General features: G+C 31.9%; 1 protein-coding gene across 1 annotated transcript; it reads left to right on the top strand.

The window, feature by feature from the left end:
- The first annotated feature begins 3,250 nt into the window (after window positions 1-3,250).
- On the top strand, window positions 3,251-17,181 carry LOC143054928 (COX assembly mitochondrial protein homolog). Its single transcript, XM_076228024.1, has 4 exons — window positions 3,251-3,416; window positions 5,150-5,254; window positions 13,880-13,970; window positions 16,376-17,181. The coding sequence occupies exons 1-4, from the start codon at window positions 3,308-3,310 to the stop codon at window positions 16,566-16,568; spliced, it is 498 nt and encodes a 165-aa protein (XP_076084139.1). The 5' UTR covers window positions 3,251-3,307; the 3' UTR covers window positions 16,569-17,181.
- Window positions 17,182-17,774: the final 593 nt, after the last annotated feature.

Genomic DNA, 17,774 nt, shown 5'->3' with positions numbered 1-17,774 from the left:
CTTCTCCCTTTTCTGAAACAATAGTATAACATCACAACATAGAAAAACAAACTATAAAATATCAATTAGAAGGATCAACTCAATAAAAAAAGGTAAATAGTATAATTCGGTAGGTCACATTCGTTGAAAGGGAACGGCATTGCAGTTACGACATAAGGAACATATCCGATAGCATCTATAAAAATAGCGTTCAACCAACTCGTGAGGGCGCATGTAAAATTTACGAAGGGATGATTTCAACTTCACCATTTGGAACTCTTGGTTTAAAAGCTTCCTTGTGAGCAGCAACCCTCTATCAAGGAAATCATGATAGGAAATACAAGCCCAGGAATATCGTATCAATTGGGAGATATATTTTCCTTGTGCAGGTGCTGGTGGAATGTTGCTATAATATAAGTGGTCGGAAGTTTACAATTGGGAAGCCGAAATCATCTCGTTTGTGGTAAAGTTTTGTTTTCAACCTACCCTCACTGTCAATTTCGAAATGCAAGTCAAGATATGCTGCAGAATTAATGTATTTGTTACATTCTTTATCTCTAGTTCGATGGAATAGATGCGTTCAACATAGTCACCACATTTTGAATTATTTAGTGAGGGAACATCTATATAGCGAAAAGTAAAGTTAAAAGATATTGCTAACTTCTTTTTTTTTCTTCCTAAGAAGTTCTTGCATGAAGTCATAAGAATAAAGAAACAAGTTGTCAAAAAGAGAGCACAATTGGTTCCCATGTGAATGCCGATAGTTTGTTGAATAACACAACGTCCTCCAAACGTAACAAATATGTTGTCAATAAAGTAATCAAGCATCTAGATAATGTCAGTTTCAGAGAATTTTTGGTTTGATTCAGAGAGATTTTTTACATAGTAGGATTTATCCCTCCCTAATTTATAAGATAAAAAAAAAACTTGCTAAATTGGCCATTCTTTTTTTATGAAACAAAGCAATATCAACTCTTTCAATTTGTCTTTCAGTTTGGAATGGGGATTACTTGTCTATAGTGTAGAAAAGTCAAATGTTTTATAATACTATTGCAAGATGAAAGAGTCTTATATTGTATGTACTCTATTAAAAAGAAGATATTTCGATTTTTTTTTAGTATCCACATCTGATTCATGCCACCTCTAGAATAGGCAGTTCCACAATAACTTTGAAGCCTGGCTTAGATTGCTGATAAAATTGATGTAATAATAATTTAGAAAGAGGTTTCGTGGAGCACTTGGAAAACCCAGCAATATTCCGTTGTTTGTAATGGAACTTGCGTAGTTTATGTATCCGATACCTTCTTTGTTGCATCTTTTGTTTATTTGTCCGCTATCTATATTATCTTTGCTCGGTTCTAGTAAAGGAATTTGGGTATGAACAACTCTTCGCTGGCCAAGAGTTGATCATTGTAACGATTCAGTCCCCTCCTCTTTAAATTGAATTTTACTCGGAGTTCGGTATATTTGTTATTTTACTTTTTATTTTACCCACATTGAATTGCTTTAAAATATACCTGGCTGGTTGGTCTGTGAGGAAGCTTTTGATTCATTTCAGATATCCCCAAGCGAAGGGAGCTAAAATTTAAAGAAAAAAAAATGCAGGACAGAATTTTTAAGTTAGAATAAGGATGACAAGTAATTATCTCTGCATCACGACTTCACGACGGCAGATCAAAACCTCCATCTGTATGAAAACATTTGTTTAAAATTTATATTTACGAATATAATCGTTTTAAGCTAAATATGTTATAAAACGTTCACATCAACGGGTTGGGAATGTCTTGTTTATAGTTTCGACAACATTTTTGTTAGCCTTGTTGATCTAAGGTACAGATACTTAAGATTTGTGGTAATAAAAGCGAACGAGATGTTAAGCCTAGCGCTGTAGATATTAAGACAATTGCTAGAGGTATACAGTCAAGCGCTGTATGTGTATGTGTACAATAAAGCATCGTCGGTGTACGGTATAGTCAAACGCTGTTATCTGCTGTTGCACGTTTCCGTCGTTCCAATCTAGATCAATCTACTCTGTGAAGTTGCAATCTATGCAAATTAACACGTAGATTTGTCAAGACACTTATATTGTCAGATCTTATGCTCACTTGTGTAAGTGTGTCAGAACGGATCCAAGTGGGGGTCCTGGGGTTGGAACCCCCTTTTTGACAATCAACGAGTTTGAATGGCGACATATATGGCAAGTTGGAACTCTGCATTTTTATCCTGGGTTGGGAACCCCCTTTTAGAAATGACTGGATCAGCCGCTGGTCATCATTTACGGAGATCGATCAAATCATATGTTAACGTACCCAACTTTACCGTATGGAGTTTTTCTCATTTTTTCTCATTGTTGAAAGCCGTATCGTATTGTCAGAAGTCCATTACTAGACTATTGCCTATAACTTCGTACACTGATCACTTCATTTGATCTTTCTAATAGTTGCCTCATTGGCAATCAAACAACACGAATGTTATTTGTATATATATACTATATGTATGATGTCTTTTGTAAGTAGTTTATTGTTCCCGGTTCCATTCTATGGCTTTTGTCGTTTAAATCTATCTGAGGAAATATATAATTGTGGTCCACCTTATAACAGCCGATTGCATTGAGTATGTAGGCAAAAATAATATCTTTGGTTAGCTGTTTGTAGGCAAAAATAGTATTTTTGGTTAGCTTGCTTGCTAGCTGAACCGTGAAGTCAGTGTTAGATAAGTTAAACTGCCCTCCTTTAAGAGTAGACTGCTAGTCCAACAGATAAACTGTTTATCTGTTTGTAAACTAGGCTACTCGAATGGAGGATATGCTACCTTACCTTTTAATGACGTAACGGTTCAACTAACAAGCAAACTAACCAAAGATTTTACCTTTGCCTACACACTCAATGCAATCGGCTGTAAACTGCTGAAAAATAATAAAAAAAAACAAAAAACATTGTCATCATACACCATATTTGCATATTGTGTGCATTACTACGAAGGGTTTCCTTTGTATGTCTAATTTAATGTAGATACTTTATGATCTTTAATGAAATAATTGTGTGTCACTGTGGTTTTCAGTAAATTAGTAAGAGGTGAGTAACGGTGGTTAACCGAACGCAATCGCTTGGATCCCTTACAACATTACAAAAATAATAATCAAACTATAAACATCACTGTTACGATTTATTCATTTTCTCTCATAACAAAAAAAAATCTGTTATTACCATGTACAGTTCTAGTTGTTTCAGTTATTTCGGTTGAGCAATTGGATTTTTTTCCATTTTATTTTTGTAATGATATAAGCGATATTTGTAAACATGCTAAAATTTTGAGAAAACTGGAGGTCATGGGGAACGTGATTGCAAATTTACCAGCGGCTAATACCGAGAAAAGTCAACGACCTGTTACCTATTCTTTCCTTCCCAAAACCATGATAGGAGGACCCTATGGTTTGGGTCTGTAGTTCCACCTTTCTACAATTGACTTGTTGCATAATTTTTCAATGATATGATTTATACTTAAATTAAAGTAAATTATATGACGAATAACTTCACCCTCCTACAAGTAGTAAGACCTGTTGGTGACCTTCTGCTGTTGTCTGTTCTATGGTCGGGTTGTTGTCTCTTTGACACATTCCCTTATTTTCATTCTCAATTTTATTCTTAATGTTTTATAACGTGACATAGTCCAAATAATTATGACGTCTTGAAAGGATCGATGTAAGGCGTCAAAGAAAAAAATTATAATAGCCTTTCAAGACGTCATAATTATTTGGACTATGTAAGGCGTCAAAGAAAAAAATTATAATAGCCTTTCAAGACGTCATAATTATTTGGACTAAACGTGACAGTACCCAAATTGCACCTATTTTGACAGTTTTTTCATCTACGTCTTTTTATGATAAAGAAAAAAATGTCCATTCTGTGTTTATTTGTAGCCGTATCCTTCTTTATTATAAAGGTACACCAATTTGATTTTTATTCCATATGGAATCATAGAAAAATTGGTCTAAACTGACCTCCAAACCATCAATGATTCTGAAATGAGGAGTACCCAAATTGCATCCATGCTTAAATTCACATCGTCAAAAGTCTAATAATAGAGCTTTTGTTTAATTTCTTCAAATATTTTGAGCAATTGGATATTAGTCCATGCTTACTCGTCATTATTTTTTAAATGGATACTTGTAACATATTGTATTTGCTCATTTTAAAAAGATGACGTTTTGATGACGTTGCATGGCGACGTTTCAGTACATTTTTCTTTTTCAGTAAATACTTCATCTGTTGATTAATACTGTGAATGTTTTGTGCATAGCTAAATAGTTTACCTATGTTGAAAGATGTGCTTAGTATCAAATCATAAAAATAAAAATTGTTTAGTCTCTAGGAAATCTTGTAAGATTTTCGCTGCTAGTTTTGCTAAATAGGTGTAATTTGGGTACTCAGTGCAATTTGGGTACCGTTACGTTATATGTAGTTAACCATAAATTGAAAGATGGAATAAACATGATAAATCTGATTTCGGCTAATTTAGAAGCAGGTCTAAGAAAAAAGATGGTCATAAGATACCAGATATAAATTCAAATTTAAAGATAAAAAATAAACTGACAATGTCATGGCTAAATAAGAAATAAGACATGTAAGACAGACACGAACCCAACCAAAAATTTAGGGTGATCTCTGGTGCTCCGGAAGGATGCTCTGATCTGCTGCCAGGGAGTTGTTATCAATAGATGCATTTACACTTGTATGCAAATTTGTCCCCCATAATTTCAAATCACACAGGTTCCCGTTAACTTTGACATCACAATAAAAAGGGATTGTTGCTTGACATCAGAAGGTTATTTGGTGGAGATCTTATGTCATTTGAAGACAAAATTCAGCTTAATACCCAAAGTGTAAATACGTTGATGAAAATCTCTATGAAATCAATTTTATATCCAAGAAACTTAGCCTACCTATAGACATATCTAGAGTGTTTTATGAGGGGAGGATTGGTTATAATGTAGACCTATTACTATTGTTATCCTGTTTGTAATATAAACACTTGTATTTAGTGTTGATTATAATGTTGGATCCAGTATGGCATGTATAAAGAGACTTTCAATAAGTTAATGATTTGTTAACTAGAAATGAAATATATTATGATATTTATGACAATTAACAATAAATTATTCCCATTTTAGGTGAACCAGAAGACCAAAGTTTAAGGGATGTTGAACTAGATGTATGCATACCTGACATATTAAGAGCAAGAGTCAACAAGGAAAGGTGTTATGAAGAACATGAAAGTAATTATAATTGAAAATCTTTTAAGAAATCTGAAAACTTATTGGATATACAACATCATATATTCCAATCATGTGTTGAACTTGTTAAATTTTATTTGAACAAGGCTTAGAAACAGGTAGAAAGCCATGCTGTTTAATTAAGAAGAGTACAAATAAAATATACATTTCAAGATGAGATGGATAAAGTATAGTTAATCTTTATATACTGCAACTCCTACAACTGATCCAAATAAAATACATATAATTAGAGTAAAAAACATCATTAAAATTTGTACTTTTAATTACATCAAAAATAAAAATCTAAGGAAACACATTGTCAACGTCATAAACAAGGCGATATACGGTCAGTAGCTGTATATCACAAATGATTATATGGTCAATGCAATATGACTGCAAATAACAGCTGCAGTTTATTTACAATGTATATATAGGTTATTTGTCAGTCCTAATAAAATTCTTGTTTGTTCAATTGATTTTGAAATCAATTGGATTAATTTGACATCTTGAATTATTCAGGTATATATACACATGGAAAAAAGTATTGCAACACCAAATTGAAATTCAAATTAAAAAAACACTCTTTATTTTTTTGTGATATAATTTGTTAAAATAGAATTAGTTAAACTTATCTAAATATCACCTGAGTTTAATCAATAGATATTGACTCGATAAGTTCTTATCTGCAAACAGCAAAACAGATGTTTTTATCTTCATTGTTTTCAATACTTTAAATAACCAAGTTTATAAAGTTATGTGATTGACACCTTGTAATTGGTCCTCTACAAGTCTTAACAGCAGCAACAAGGCGGATAATCAGCATGAGAGAAGCAGGAATGACGATGTGGCAACCGTATGTATTGTTGGTCATCACAATCCCACTATACGTCGATTTTCGAATAAAAATCAGGCAATAAACGGTTTTAAAGACCTTCCGAGATCAAGAAGACCCCCTATTACATCTGCTAGGGAAAATCAAGCATAATGAAGGTTGGTCAGAATGAAACCCGTTGCATACAATACAATCCTAAAAATAGAGTGGTGGGCATACATGAACCTTTTAACAAGAACTGTTCGAGATCGACTCATCGCCACTGGTTATCGTGGGATCAGACCATTTCGGGGGACCATTGCCTACAAACAGACACACAGTTGTCCGTATCCAATGTAGTGCGGAGCATGCTAAAATTGGAAATTAGCATCGTGGATGAAGATCCATTGGTCCAATGGAATTCGGTTTATCTTTCTTGGCCCGATCGTAGCCCTGATTTGAACCATATCGAGCATATATGGGACACTATTGGGCGTAAAGTTCGCGGAAGGACACCCCAGTTCAAACACGTCATGAAATAAACGATGCTCTGCATCATAAATGGTTACTGCTACCTTAGCAACAAATTAGTCGATTTATGGCAGGAATCAGAAGACGTCAAGAGGCGGTTATCCGTTTGAATGGAGGCTGCGCATAAAGTACTTATTCTTTGGCGTATAACGATCAACCATGATGTGAACAATCATCTTAAGAATTTTTTTTAAATGTCAGACATCGTAAAGTTCGACTACAGTAAAAGTTGTAAAATGCATTTTTTTGTACAAAAAACACTTCGTTTTGTTATTAAAATTGTGGTTAGATATGTCATATTTTTTCAAACATTTTTTGTTCTTTTAATATAAATGCCAATGTTTTTTTTTTTTTTTATTTTTTTTTTTTTTATCCAACATATATAATATACAACAGTACAGTTATCAAACAATAAGTTCATATATATAAATGTAATATAATACAACCTATTAGAAAATGTATAGAACTTGAAAATAACATTTTGTTTGGATTTTATAATTGTATCTTATTAAAAAGGACATACAAAAAAAAATATAGAGAATTAATAAATAAAAGAATTAAAAGATGATAAAGAAAAAGAAAAAAAACAAAAAGCAACAAAAAACAAAAAACAAAAAACCAATATAAAAAAAAAAAAAAAAAAAATCATTTTGATGTCTGCTAATTTTTTCATAGTTGCTAATCCACCAAATTATCCTGTAAAGCCTCTTGGTAAATGCACCAAGCTTGATTAAACTTTTCAAAACATTTATTTTTAACTGATATCTTCTTCTCCAAAATATAATGATGCTTTATTTTTTCAATCAATGCTGTTAAACTTAATTCTCCTTTAAAATATCGTGTATTATATATATATTGTTTAATCCAGAAAAAAATATTGTTTTGAGGGTCACCTTTGTACATTCGTGATAAATTTCCAAACAAAAAAATATCCTGTGTAAATGGTATACTAATACCGTTATGGAGAAACCACATTTCAGTTTGCTCAATAAATTGTTGTACATAATAACAATCCCACAGTATATGTTCAATTGATTCAAGTTCAGTCTTACAAAAAGTACAATATGGGTTTTGCACAATCCCAATTTTGTTTAAAAATGTATTTGTTGCCAGAATTTTATGATTAATTCTATACTGAAGCCATTGTAGCTTAGTATTTTTTGTAATAGCAAATGGTAGTTGAAAAATCTTTTTCCAGTTTTGATTCTCTAAAAGTAAAATTGCTTCCCATCTTTTTACTCCTGTAGGAACAGTGTTGTTTTTGTTTAGCACCAAATACATATCTTTAGATCCCTTTTTGCTTTTGAGAATGGTCTTTATAACTGATGGTATGAAAGGAGATACTAATTTATAATCTCCCCTTTTAATTTTTTTGGAAGTCTTAGTTAGCATAGAAATTATGCTATTATATTTCATGATGTCTATATCCATCTGAAAACACTCCTGAAATTGATAAAAATTTAGAAAGGTACCATTCTCCCCCACAATATCATTTACATATAAAATACCCTTACTATGCCAATCTTTGAAAAAAACTGGTTTGTTATCAATTTGGAATAGGTTATTCATCCAAATTGGACTGGAAAGAAAATATTCCCAGTCGTGCAAATTCATTTCTTTTTCAATTACCATTTGCCAAGCACCCAGTACATCTTTCCAAAATTTATTCTTAATACTTTGCTGTAGTTGCTTTACATAGCTATTACCACAACTAAATAATCTATCTTTATCAACATATGACAAAAATATATTTCGCCATTTACAATCATTTCTACAAATTCTTCTAATCCAAGTACATTTCAAAGCATTTATAAAAGCATGTAAATTAATCAATTTTAAGCCTCCATCACAATAATCTTTTTGTATTACATCTTTTTTCACTCTATGAACTGGTGAGTTCCAAATAAACTTATACATCAGTTCATTTATCTGTTTAATAATATCTTCACTTGGATTAGGTAGTGACAATATTAAATGATTTAAAATTGGCAACATAAGTGTCTTTACAACAGTAATTCGACCAATAACAGTAATGTTACGTCTAGACCATTGTTTGACTAGTCTTTTTATTTTTACAATATTTTCATCATAATTGATTTTAACTAGTTTTTCTAAATCAACATCAAAATTAACACCCAATAATTTAAAGGATGTGCTTCCCCAAGTAAGATTTTGATTTGTACAAAGTGTCTCTGTGCTGTACTTTTTACTTCCAATCCAAATGACATGAGTTTTGGAAAAATTTATATTCAAACCAGAAATTTTAGCAAACCAATCTAGTTCCAATAATGACTCATTTAAAGATTCTTCACTACCATCTAAAAGTAGTGATGTATCATCAGCAAACTGCGAGAGTTTGTGTTCAACATCAAGAACTTTGATTCCATTTATATTTTTGTTATCTCTTATTTTTAACGCTAAAATTTCAGCACAAAGAATGAAAAGATAAGGCGATAATGGATCACCTTGCCTACAACCCCGTTCAACAGTGAAAAAGTCTGAAAGATTCCCTCCCTGAATGACTGCTGAATTAATGTTTTGATAGAGCACTTTCACCCAATTTATAATAGAATCGCCAAAATTAAAAAATTTCAATACATTTAAAAGAAATTCCCATGAAATGGAATCAAAGGCTTTTTCAAAATCTATCAGCAATAAAAGGCCTGGTATATCATTATCTTCAGTATATTCCATGATATCATAGATCAATCTTAGATTTTCCCCAATATATCTTCCACTCATAAAACCTGTCTGATCAGTATCAATAAGTTTAGTCAAAACTGTTCTAAATCTTCCTGCTATAACCCCAGAGCCAATTTTATATACAGTATTAAGCAAAGATATAGGGCGCCAGTTTTTTAAAAAATGTCTAGGTTTGTTACCCTTTGGAAGACATGTAATTATCCCCTGTTTTTGAGTAACAGAAAGTTCCCCTTTATCATACCCTGCATTCAAGGATCTTACAACAAAATGTTTTAAGTCAGGCCAGAAAAATTTAAAAAATTCACTTGAAAAACCATCTGATCCAGGCGTTTTATTGCTTTTCATTCTTTTTAAAGTTTCACCAGCTTCCTGAACTGATATTTCACCTTCTAGTTTATCTTGTTCATCCAAAGATAACTTTCTAACATTTACATTTTGTAGACTATTTTCAATATCTTTGGGTTTACAACATTCAACATCTCTGTTTTTGTACAAATTTTCATAAAATATTTTAACCTGTTTAAGTATTTCTTTTTGGTTAGTTACAATATCACCATTTTCTTTTTCAACCTTTGGAATAATCTTGCTGGTAAAATTCTTAGATTCAAGTCCACAAAAATAACTTGTGGGTTTTTCTCCCTCTTCTATCCACTGTATTCTAGATCGAACTATTTTACCATGCATTTTTTCCTTTCTGAATTTTTCTAGTTCATTTTTTTTGTCTTCCAATTGCTGTATAGAACCTGAGTTTACATTTTCTTCTAAAATATCAATATCATCTTTTAAAGTTTTTTCCCTTCTCTCTCTTTCCTTCTTTTTGAAGCTAGAGTATGAGATAGTTTTGCCCCTCACCTCCATTAATAGAGTTTCCAAAAACAACTGACTATTAATTGTAAAATGAAGATCATTATTATTCACTTCATTAATATTGTCAAAATTATATACCAAGGCTGCATACTGTTTTTTTACATCCAAAATTTTTTCCTTCATAACATTAACATAGTCAGCATCATACAACAAAGAATTATTGAACTTCCATAAACCTTTCCCCCTAATGAATGGATTCAATTCAAGTTCTAGAATAATTCTAGAATGATCCGATCGGTAACTGGGTTCTACAGAGCAATTTTTCAAAAACGACAAAATGTTTTCAGAAAATAAGAAAAAATCAAGCCTAGCTTGTTTGAAAGGTGATTTTTTTCTCCAAGTGTATCTACACAGGTCAGGAAAAAGTTCCCTATAGGGGTCAACTAGAGATCTATCGTCAATCAATTCTAATAGTTTGTCTCTAGCATTAGGATTATTTATGTGTAAATAATTATAACAATCTAAATTTGGATTTAACACAAGATTAAAATCTCCACAGATAATAAAACACTCATTTTCAAAATCATCAATAATTGACATAATATGCTCATAAAAAAATGGACTGTCAGTATTTGGGCCATATATAGTTATGAGAGTAAAACGAACTTTATCTACAACCAAATCCAAAGCTAAGTAGTTTCCATCAATGTCCCTTTTTTCTTTAAGGACTTTCCACTCAAAATTATTTTTAAACATAATAGCTGCACCTCTTGAATTTGAAGAAAAGGATGAAAAGTAGCATTCATATCCCCATAACGTTCTTATACTATTTTCTTTATCCACTGTGAAATGAGTGTCTTGAAGACAATAAATGTTATGGTTTCCAGATTTTAGAAAACTAAATACATCCCTCCTTTTAGATAAATCACCCAGACCCTGACAGTTAACAGACAGTATCTTTAAAGAGCCCATAATGGTTTGAAATATGTGTACATCATCATTTCATAATGGCATGCATTTTTACATATGATCATCCATATTATACATTCACATGAGACACAAAGACATATACGCAAAGATTTGCTCAAAACATCTAGATATGGTGGTATAAAAATTCTCAACATACATGTATTACCAAGCCTCGTACATAGACCAACAGTGTAATTCAATACTTTACAGACATTCAATTCATAGAAAAAAATAAAATTAACAGACAAAAAAAGTGTTAAAAAAAATAAATATTTCAATATGTTTTGCCACATTGTAGTTGGGATTTGTCAGTTTATGCAGTTTGCCTTATATGACACCAACAAAATAATAGTTCAACAAAAATTAAGATTATCTGTACAAAAAAAAAAATTAACATCAATATGTATTGTAGAAAGAAAATCAATACTATACATGATCTATAGTTAGAAGAGAGATAACTCTGATTTTTTTATACAAAGAAAGGGAGATAAGCACAAATATTAAGTCAAATATCAACAATGAACTATAGAATTCTCAAAACTGTCCGTGAGGTCTAAGTTCTTATTACGTAACATCTATTTCCCTTGCTGTACTCTGTAATGAATGTCATCATATAGTCCAAATTTCAGCTGAAGTCCTGCAGGTGTTCTACCATAAATTCCACAATTAAAGTACCAGACAGACTCAAACTCGTCAGTTTTTCTAAGTCTCTCAATTAAACTCATGTTTCTTTGAGTAACGTCATCCACAAATCTAATTTTACTGGTCAATTCTTTCCTACATCTCATAATTTGGCGCTTAACATCACTACTGAATAGCTTGACAATAACTGGATAGGGCCCAGCCTTTTGGGATGGTATACGATGGATTGCAACCACATCTCTGTCTTCTAATTGGACATTTAGTTCTTTTTTCACAGTTTCCATAAAGTCCTTTCTAAGATCTTGTTTATCCTTTCTTGGAAAATTTATTATTTTAATGTTATTTTTTCTCGAGTACTGCTCGTTATAATTGCTGCTTATATCAGCCTGTCTTGAAAGTCGACTTGTTTCGTTTAAGTCTCTTCTAATTGTTGTATTGGAATACTGTATAGCTTGTATCTTATTTTTCAGGTCTTCATTTTCTATAGTTAAAGCATCAAATTTTTCCTGCATTTCATTTTTAACTTCTTCCACTTTTTCATCAATCTTCTTTTGTACAGTTATTTCAAATTCATTCATCAGCTTTTTGACAATTAAAGTAACCACTTGCTCAAGATCACTAGTTTTAATCAGATCTTTTGTTACTCTATCAAGGTCCTCTCTCCTTGTCACACCTTCAAGTTTGGTTTTAATTTCATCAATATCCTTTTGAAAGTTCATTATGCCAGATAAGTCTAAACTATTGTTTGATTCATTAGATACGTCTGAATGAGTTCGTTTACTAGGTGGTGGTTTATTCTTATCTACTTTTGCTGCAAGCAATGTCTGAACAGTATTCACAGGTTTAGTAGTAGGTCTTTTGTTTGTTGATTTTAAACCAGCTAAATTTTGCCCTGAAGACATACTGTACATATATTGTCACCTCTAGTAGTAGAAATCAATAATCAAATATCAAAATAGATCCTTCTGGAAAAAATCTTTCACAAGTCACAAAATTATTCCTGTTGAAAAATATTCCACAAAAATTATATCATTCTAATCTCCATTGAATTAGCTATCACATAGTACTAAATTCACAGACAGTGTCTTCCTAAATTTGTCATAAAGCTGCAAAAACTGGGAGCTAACTTTCTAAGGTGTTAACTGCTCGGCAGCCATATTGAACCATAAATGCCAATGTTATCATAAACTAGGTTTCAATATTATTTTTCAAATATTTTATCATATTCCATCCCAAATAAGAGGCTGATTTTTCAAGTTTTAGAAAATCAAGGTGTTGCAATACTTTTTTCCATGTGTATATATGCATCTAAACATGTGACAACTTTTACAACAAACATTATAACTAAATAATGTTACATCTGTTGATTTGAGTTCACAATTTTTTTTTTCATCAACAGGATGCAGATGTGACCCTTCTATCTTCCTTATTTTTTGTCATTTTTAAACAAGCACTATTCAAGTCAGACTGATTCCCTTGTTGTACAGTTTATGTTGTTATCAGTTATATATTAAAATAAGGAGATGTGGTAAGATTGCAATGAGACAACTGTCCACCAAAGTCAAATGAAATGGATGTAAACAATTACAGCCTTCAACAATGAGGAAAATCCAAACTGTTTGGTCGACTATAAAAGGCCATGACATGAATAATATGAAAGGATTCATTGAGAAAACAAATGGCCTAATTCATAACAAAACAATATACAGAAAAAAAATATGACAGATATGAACCAATGAAAACCCCTGAACCACAGGCTCTTGACTTGGGAAATCACAAAGAATTTTGCATTATTAACCAGGTTTTTGATCCCTCAATCCCCTCCAACCTGGGACAGTGGTGTACCAGTACATTATTTTTTGTACAACCTAAAAATAAACAATAAAAATCAGTCATCGCATAGATACAAATAGAAATACATCTAACAGAAACACAGAGTAGACATGTACTTTTGAAAAAGAACAAAAACTTTCCTTCAGTTCTGACCCCATTGTAGCTCAGTGTGTGAGCTGATATATCATAAAATTGATTTTTATCTTTTTCTATCTTGGTGTCTTCCCTATGGCATTTCTACATTACTGTACCTAAACACTAAATACTGTTTCACCCCGTAAAAGGTGTTCCTAACAGAAAAGTTTACTATCATTTGATTGTGATTATTTCAGTTGTCTCAGATTGTGGCAGAAGAGAACAACTTATGATGCCATTCAGATGCCAGAAGGAGGCTCTCGTTTTTAAGAAGTGTTTATATAAAGCGTGAGTATGATTTTGATGTTGAATTCTCTGAAGAAATATTTCTCAAATACCCGGATTTGGAAACTAGGTCAATTTTATATGACTGCAAACATTTTTTTTGTTGATTCCTATAATGCTATGATATCGTTGTTGGCACATAAGGAATAAGGGGCCAAAGACAAGCATTTTTCGTAGTGTCTGGACAATAACTTGTGTGTAAGTGTATAGAAAACTAAAGCTCTCTCTGACATTGTACCACAAAGTTCCATTACACAAAAGAAAGGCTGGAATTTATTGTTGGGGTCATTGCCCAAAACAAGCAGGAATTAGGGAACAAAAAAGGGCCAAAAGCAAGCTTTTTATACGACCTCAAAATTTGCGGTCGTATATTAGTATCACATCGGCGGCGTCGCCAGCGCCGTCCGAAGACGGATGGGAATTTGATAATAATTTAAGTATTAGTAAATAGAAATGAATGAAATCTTAACACAATGTTTATAACCACAAAAGGAAGCTTGAGATTGATTTTGAGGGTTATGGTCCCTAAGATTAAGGAATAAGGGGCCCAAAACAAGCATTTATCTAGTTTCAGGACAATAAGTTGTGTATAAGTATTTCAATTGCTCTGAAATTGTACCACAATGTTTAATATTATAAGTAGAGGGTTGGGATTTATTTTAAGGGTTATTGGGCAAACAGTCAAGGAATAAAAGGCCAAAAAGGAGCCAAAAACAAACATTTTATAGTTTCAGGATAATAACTTGTGTAAAAGTGTATGAAATTTTTCTGAAATTATACCACAAGATTCCATACTACATTTTTGTACTAAGAAATGGTTACTACTAAGGAATGGTTAGGATTAACTTTTGGGGTTATGGCTAAAACCATTAATGAATTATGGACAAAAATGGGAAAAACAAGGTTTTTTTCTTGTTAAAGGACAGTTAAGACAATTTGAAAGCAGTGTAAGGAAGGTAATCCAAAATTTGCCAATAACTTACCGGTAAAAATAATTTTAGCATAATTGGAAATTTGCCAATAACTTAAGTATAAGTAAATATAAATCTTTGAAATTTAAACACAAAGTTTGAAATCACAAAAAGGAAAGTTCGGATTGATTTTGGGGTTATGGTCCCTTTGGTTTAGGAATAAGGGGTATAAAAAAGGCCCATTTTTTTCAATTTTTCCCCCCATATTTGCCTACTATTTTGATTACCATAATAAATAGAAATTTTATATAGCAAACATTTATTCATACACTTGTACCTATTTTATTCATTGTCATGTATTTATATATCAATTGCTTTTGAATGTGTTGGCATGCCTGGGAAATGAAAAATCCACAAAAGATCTTCCGTCTAACACTGTCTATGCCCGTGTAGTATTGGATGGACATTCATTTTTACCTTTGTCCATACATACTTAATTTACATGTACCAAACTAAGTTTCCGTTCTCTAGCGTTATTTTGTCTCAACTAAATGGTATGAAATCTTTCCACAATACTGATTAACACAATACACAGATCAAGTTTGAATTTTGGTGGTGTCACTATTAAATTTAAAGAGGTAGCCCCTTTTCAAATATTTTTTTTGTTTCCCTTCTCTTACTTTGGTTGCTTCAACTGAATGTTATGAAATTTATTTATACAAACTGCTAATTAGTAATTACCATTTGAGTAGTGTCACTTTTAACGATGACTTAAATTATGTCCTTTATATTGTTATATAGACAAGCAGGGGCATCATTTGTGTCCCATGAACACATTCCCCATTTATTTATAGGTGTTATTTTCATATTCATGATCTATTTCATAGAATAACTTAGGAAGCTACCATTTGATTTTTATGGGGGGCTAGGATGAAAAATTTTGTCCTGCATTTTTTTTTAGCTGTAATCTCTGTCCTGCCTTTTTATTTTTCACTTGTTCGGTCCTGCCTTTTTTTAACCTAAATTGTCGTCCTGACTTTTTTTTTTTGCAAGTGTCTCATCCTGCCTTTTTTTTTTTACTCAAAACTCCTGTCCTGCCTATTTTTTTCAAATTTCATCCTAGCCCCCCCCCCCCCCCCCCCCCCCATAAAAATCTAATGGTAGCTCCCTTACCAATATCCCCGAAGAAATCAACTTCATTGTATATTTCATTATAATTTTTTATTTCATTTTTCATGTACATAAAATGTATGTGCGCTTGTTTGATATTTTGTAATTGTTTCATTGTACTTCATGAGGGCCTCAAGGAAGATTTGTTTTATAGCTAACTGTGTAACCCTCTTTAAATAAAGAATTATTACTATTTTTATTTGCTTTAAATAACATGAATACTATTTTTATTTGCTATAAATAGCATGAATTCTATTTTTATTTGCTATAAATAGCATGAATACTATTTTTATTTGCTAAATATAGCATGAATAATGAATTTTACAGATTTAATGATCCAGAATTCATAGAGAGTGGTAAGCGACAGTTTTTAGAAGAAAGAACAGAATTTAGACGAACTGGTATACCGAAGAAAAGAAGAGTTCAGATGGCGGAGAGAGAGAAAAGAGTACATAGAATAATGGAAGAATTAAAAGAAGCAGATAGACTTGAACAAGAACATTCTAATCATACTTCATAGCAATGAGTTGTCATGGTAACAATAGTAAGGGCTATTACAGAGTTATACAGTTGTTGTGGAGGAGAAAGAATGTGTTGTGGGTGAAAATGTGTTTGACGAAGATTTCTGATGAGTCTAAGAAAAAATAAATAGATTTCAGGGGTTCAAATTAGCTTTAGATAATGAAAGGTCCTTCATAAGAAAGCAATGGTCATGTATAATGCATCAGTGTAAAGAATTGTAGGGCCTTGACTTTTGTAATTCAAAAATGAAAAGTCCCCTTCATGAAAGACAGGTCCCAAACCTTGGACCAACACTAAATTGAACCCCTGGATTTTTTTTGTATTGGTATGAATTGATGATTGGTGTAAGCATATGTGCCTTTTATCCCTCCTTACAACTAGCTTTTATCTGGAATATCCTTAATACAATGGTGTCCTAAATGTCATTTTATAGATATGTGTGTGTGTGTGTACTAGAATGAAATTGAACCTGACAGTGATGGATGAGAGAATGATTTTGTACTGTTGTTTAGTTGTCATTGTAATGTTAACACAGGAAAAGACATGGATATTTATATACCGATTGCAGCTCTCTTTGTATATGGTTAACCCTGAATTATAAATTTTTTGTGTTCATTATCTTGATAAGAGTGTTAAAATTTCTTTTATGCTCTTTGCTGGATATTTGGTGTACGCTGAATTATAAATGTTTTGGATTCATAATCTAAAGAAGTGTTAAAATTTCTGTTATACTGGACATTTTGTGCACAGTGAATATTATTGTTATATTTGGTGTACGTAAAAAAAAAATGTTTTACATTCATTATCCTGATAAGGGTGTTGAAATTTCTGTTATACTGGATATTTGGTGTACACTGAATAATGAAATAATATTTTGTTGATAAGAGTGATATAATTTCTTTGTATTCTATGACTGTATATATATAATTGATTGTTGATTAATAAATTAAGAGAACAACTTATTTGTTCCTGTTGTCAGATGATTGATGAATGGGTGTCTGATATCCAATGGCAAATTAAATGCATATTCAGGATAAGAACATGATATTAACCCAGCTTTGTACTACACCAACACACTTATCCAGATTTTGAAAGTGCTAGTTCACCAGGAAACAGTTCGCAGGAACTCGTGTTACCCTATCCAGACAAATTATTCCGAATTCAAACTGACCAGTCTTTTCTCTTATACCTGAATACTGCATGC

Source organism: Mytilus galloprovincialis, chromosome 12 (genome assembly GCF_965363235.1).
Source record: "Mytilus galloprovincialis chromosome 12, xbMytGall1.hap1.1, whole genome shotgun sequence".
Lineage (NCBI taxonomy): Eukaryota > Metazoa > Mollusca > Bivalvia > Mytilida > Mytilidae > Mytilus > Mytilus galloprovincialis.
Note: the sequence above shows the minus strand (reverse complement) of the source record. Positions and strands in the feature narration are given on the sequence as shown.

What these genes read in the sequence shown, in the direction of transcription:
- LOC143054928 (XM_076228024.1), top strand. Translation starts at nt 3,308, where the DNA reads ATGGGGAACGTGATTGCAAATTTACCAGCGGCTAATACCGAGAAAAGT. An exon ending in AGGAGGACCCTATGGTTTGG is followed by an intron (nt 3,417 to 5,149) that starts GTCTGTAGTTCC and finishes TTCCCATTTTAG; the next exon opens with GTGAACCAGAAGACCAAAGT. An exon ending in AAGAAGTGTTTATATAAAGC is followed by an intron (nt 13,971 to 16,375) that starts GTGAGTATGATT and finishes TGAATTTTACAG; the next exon opens with ATTTAATGATCCAGAATTCA.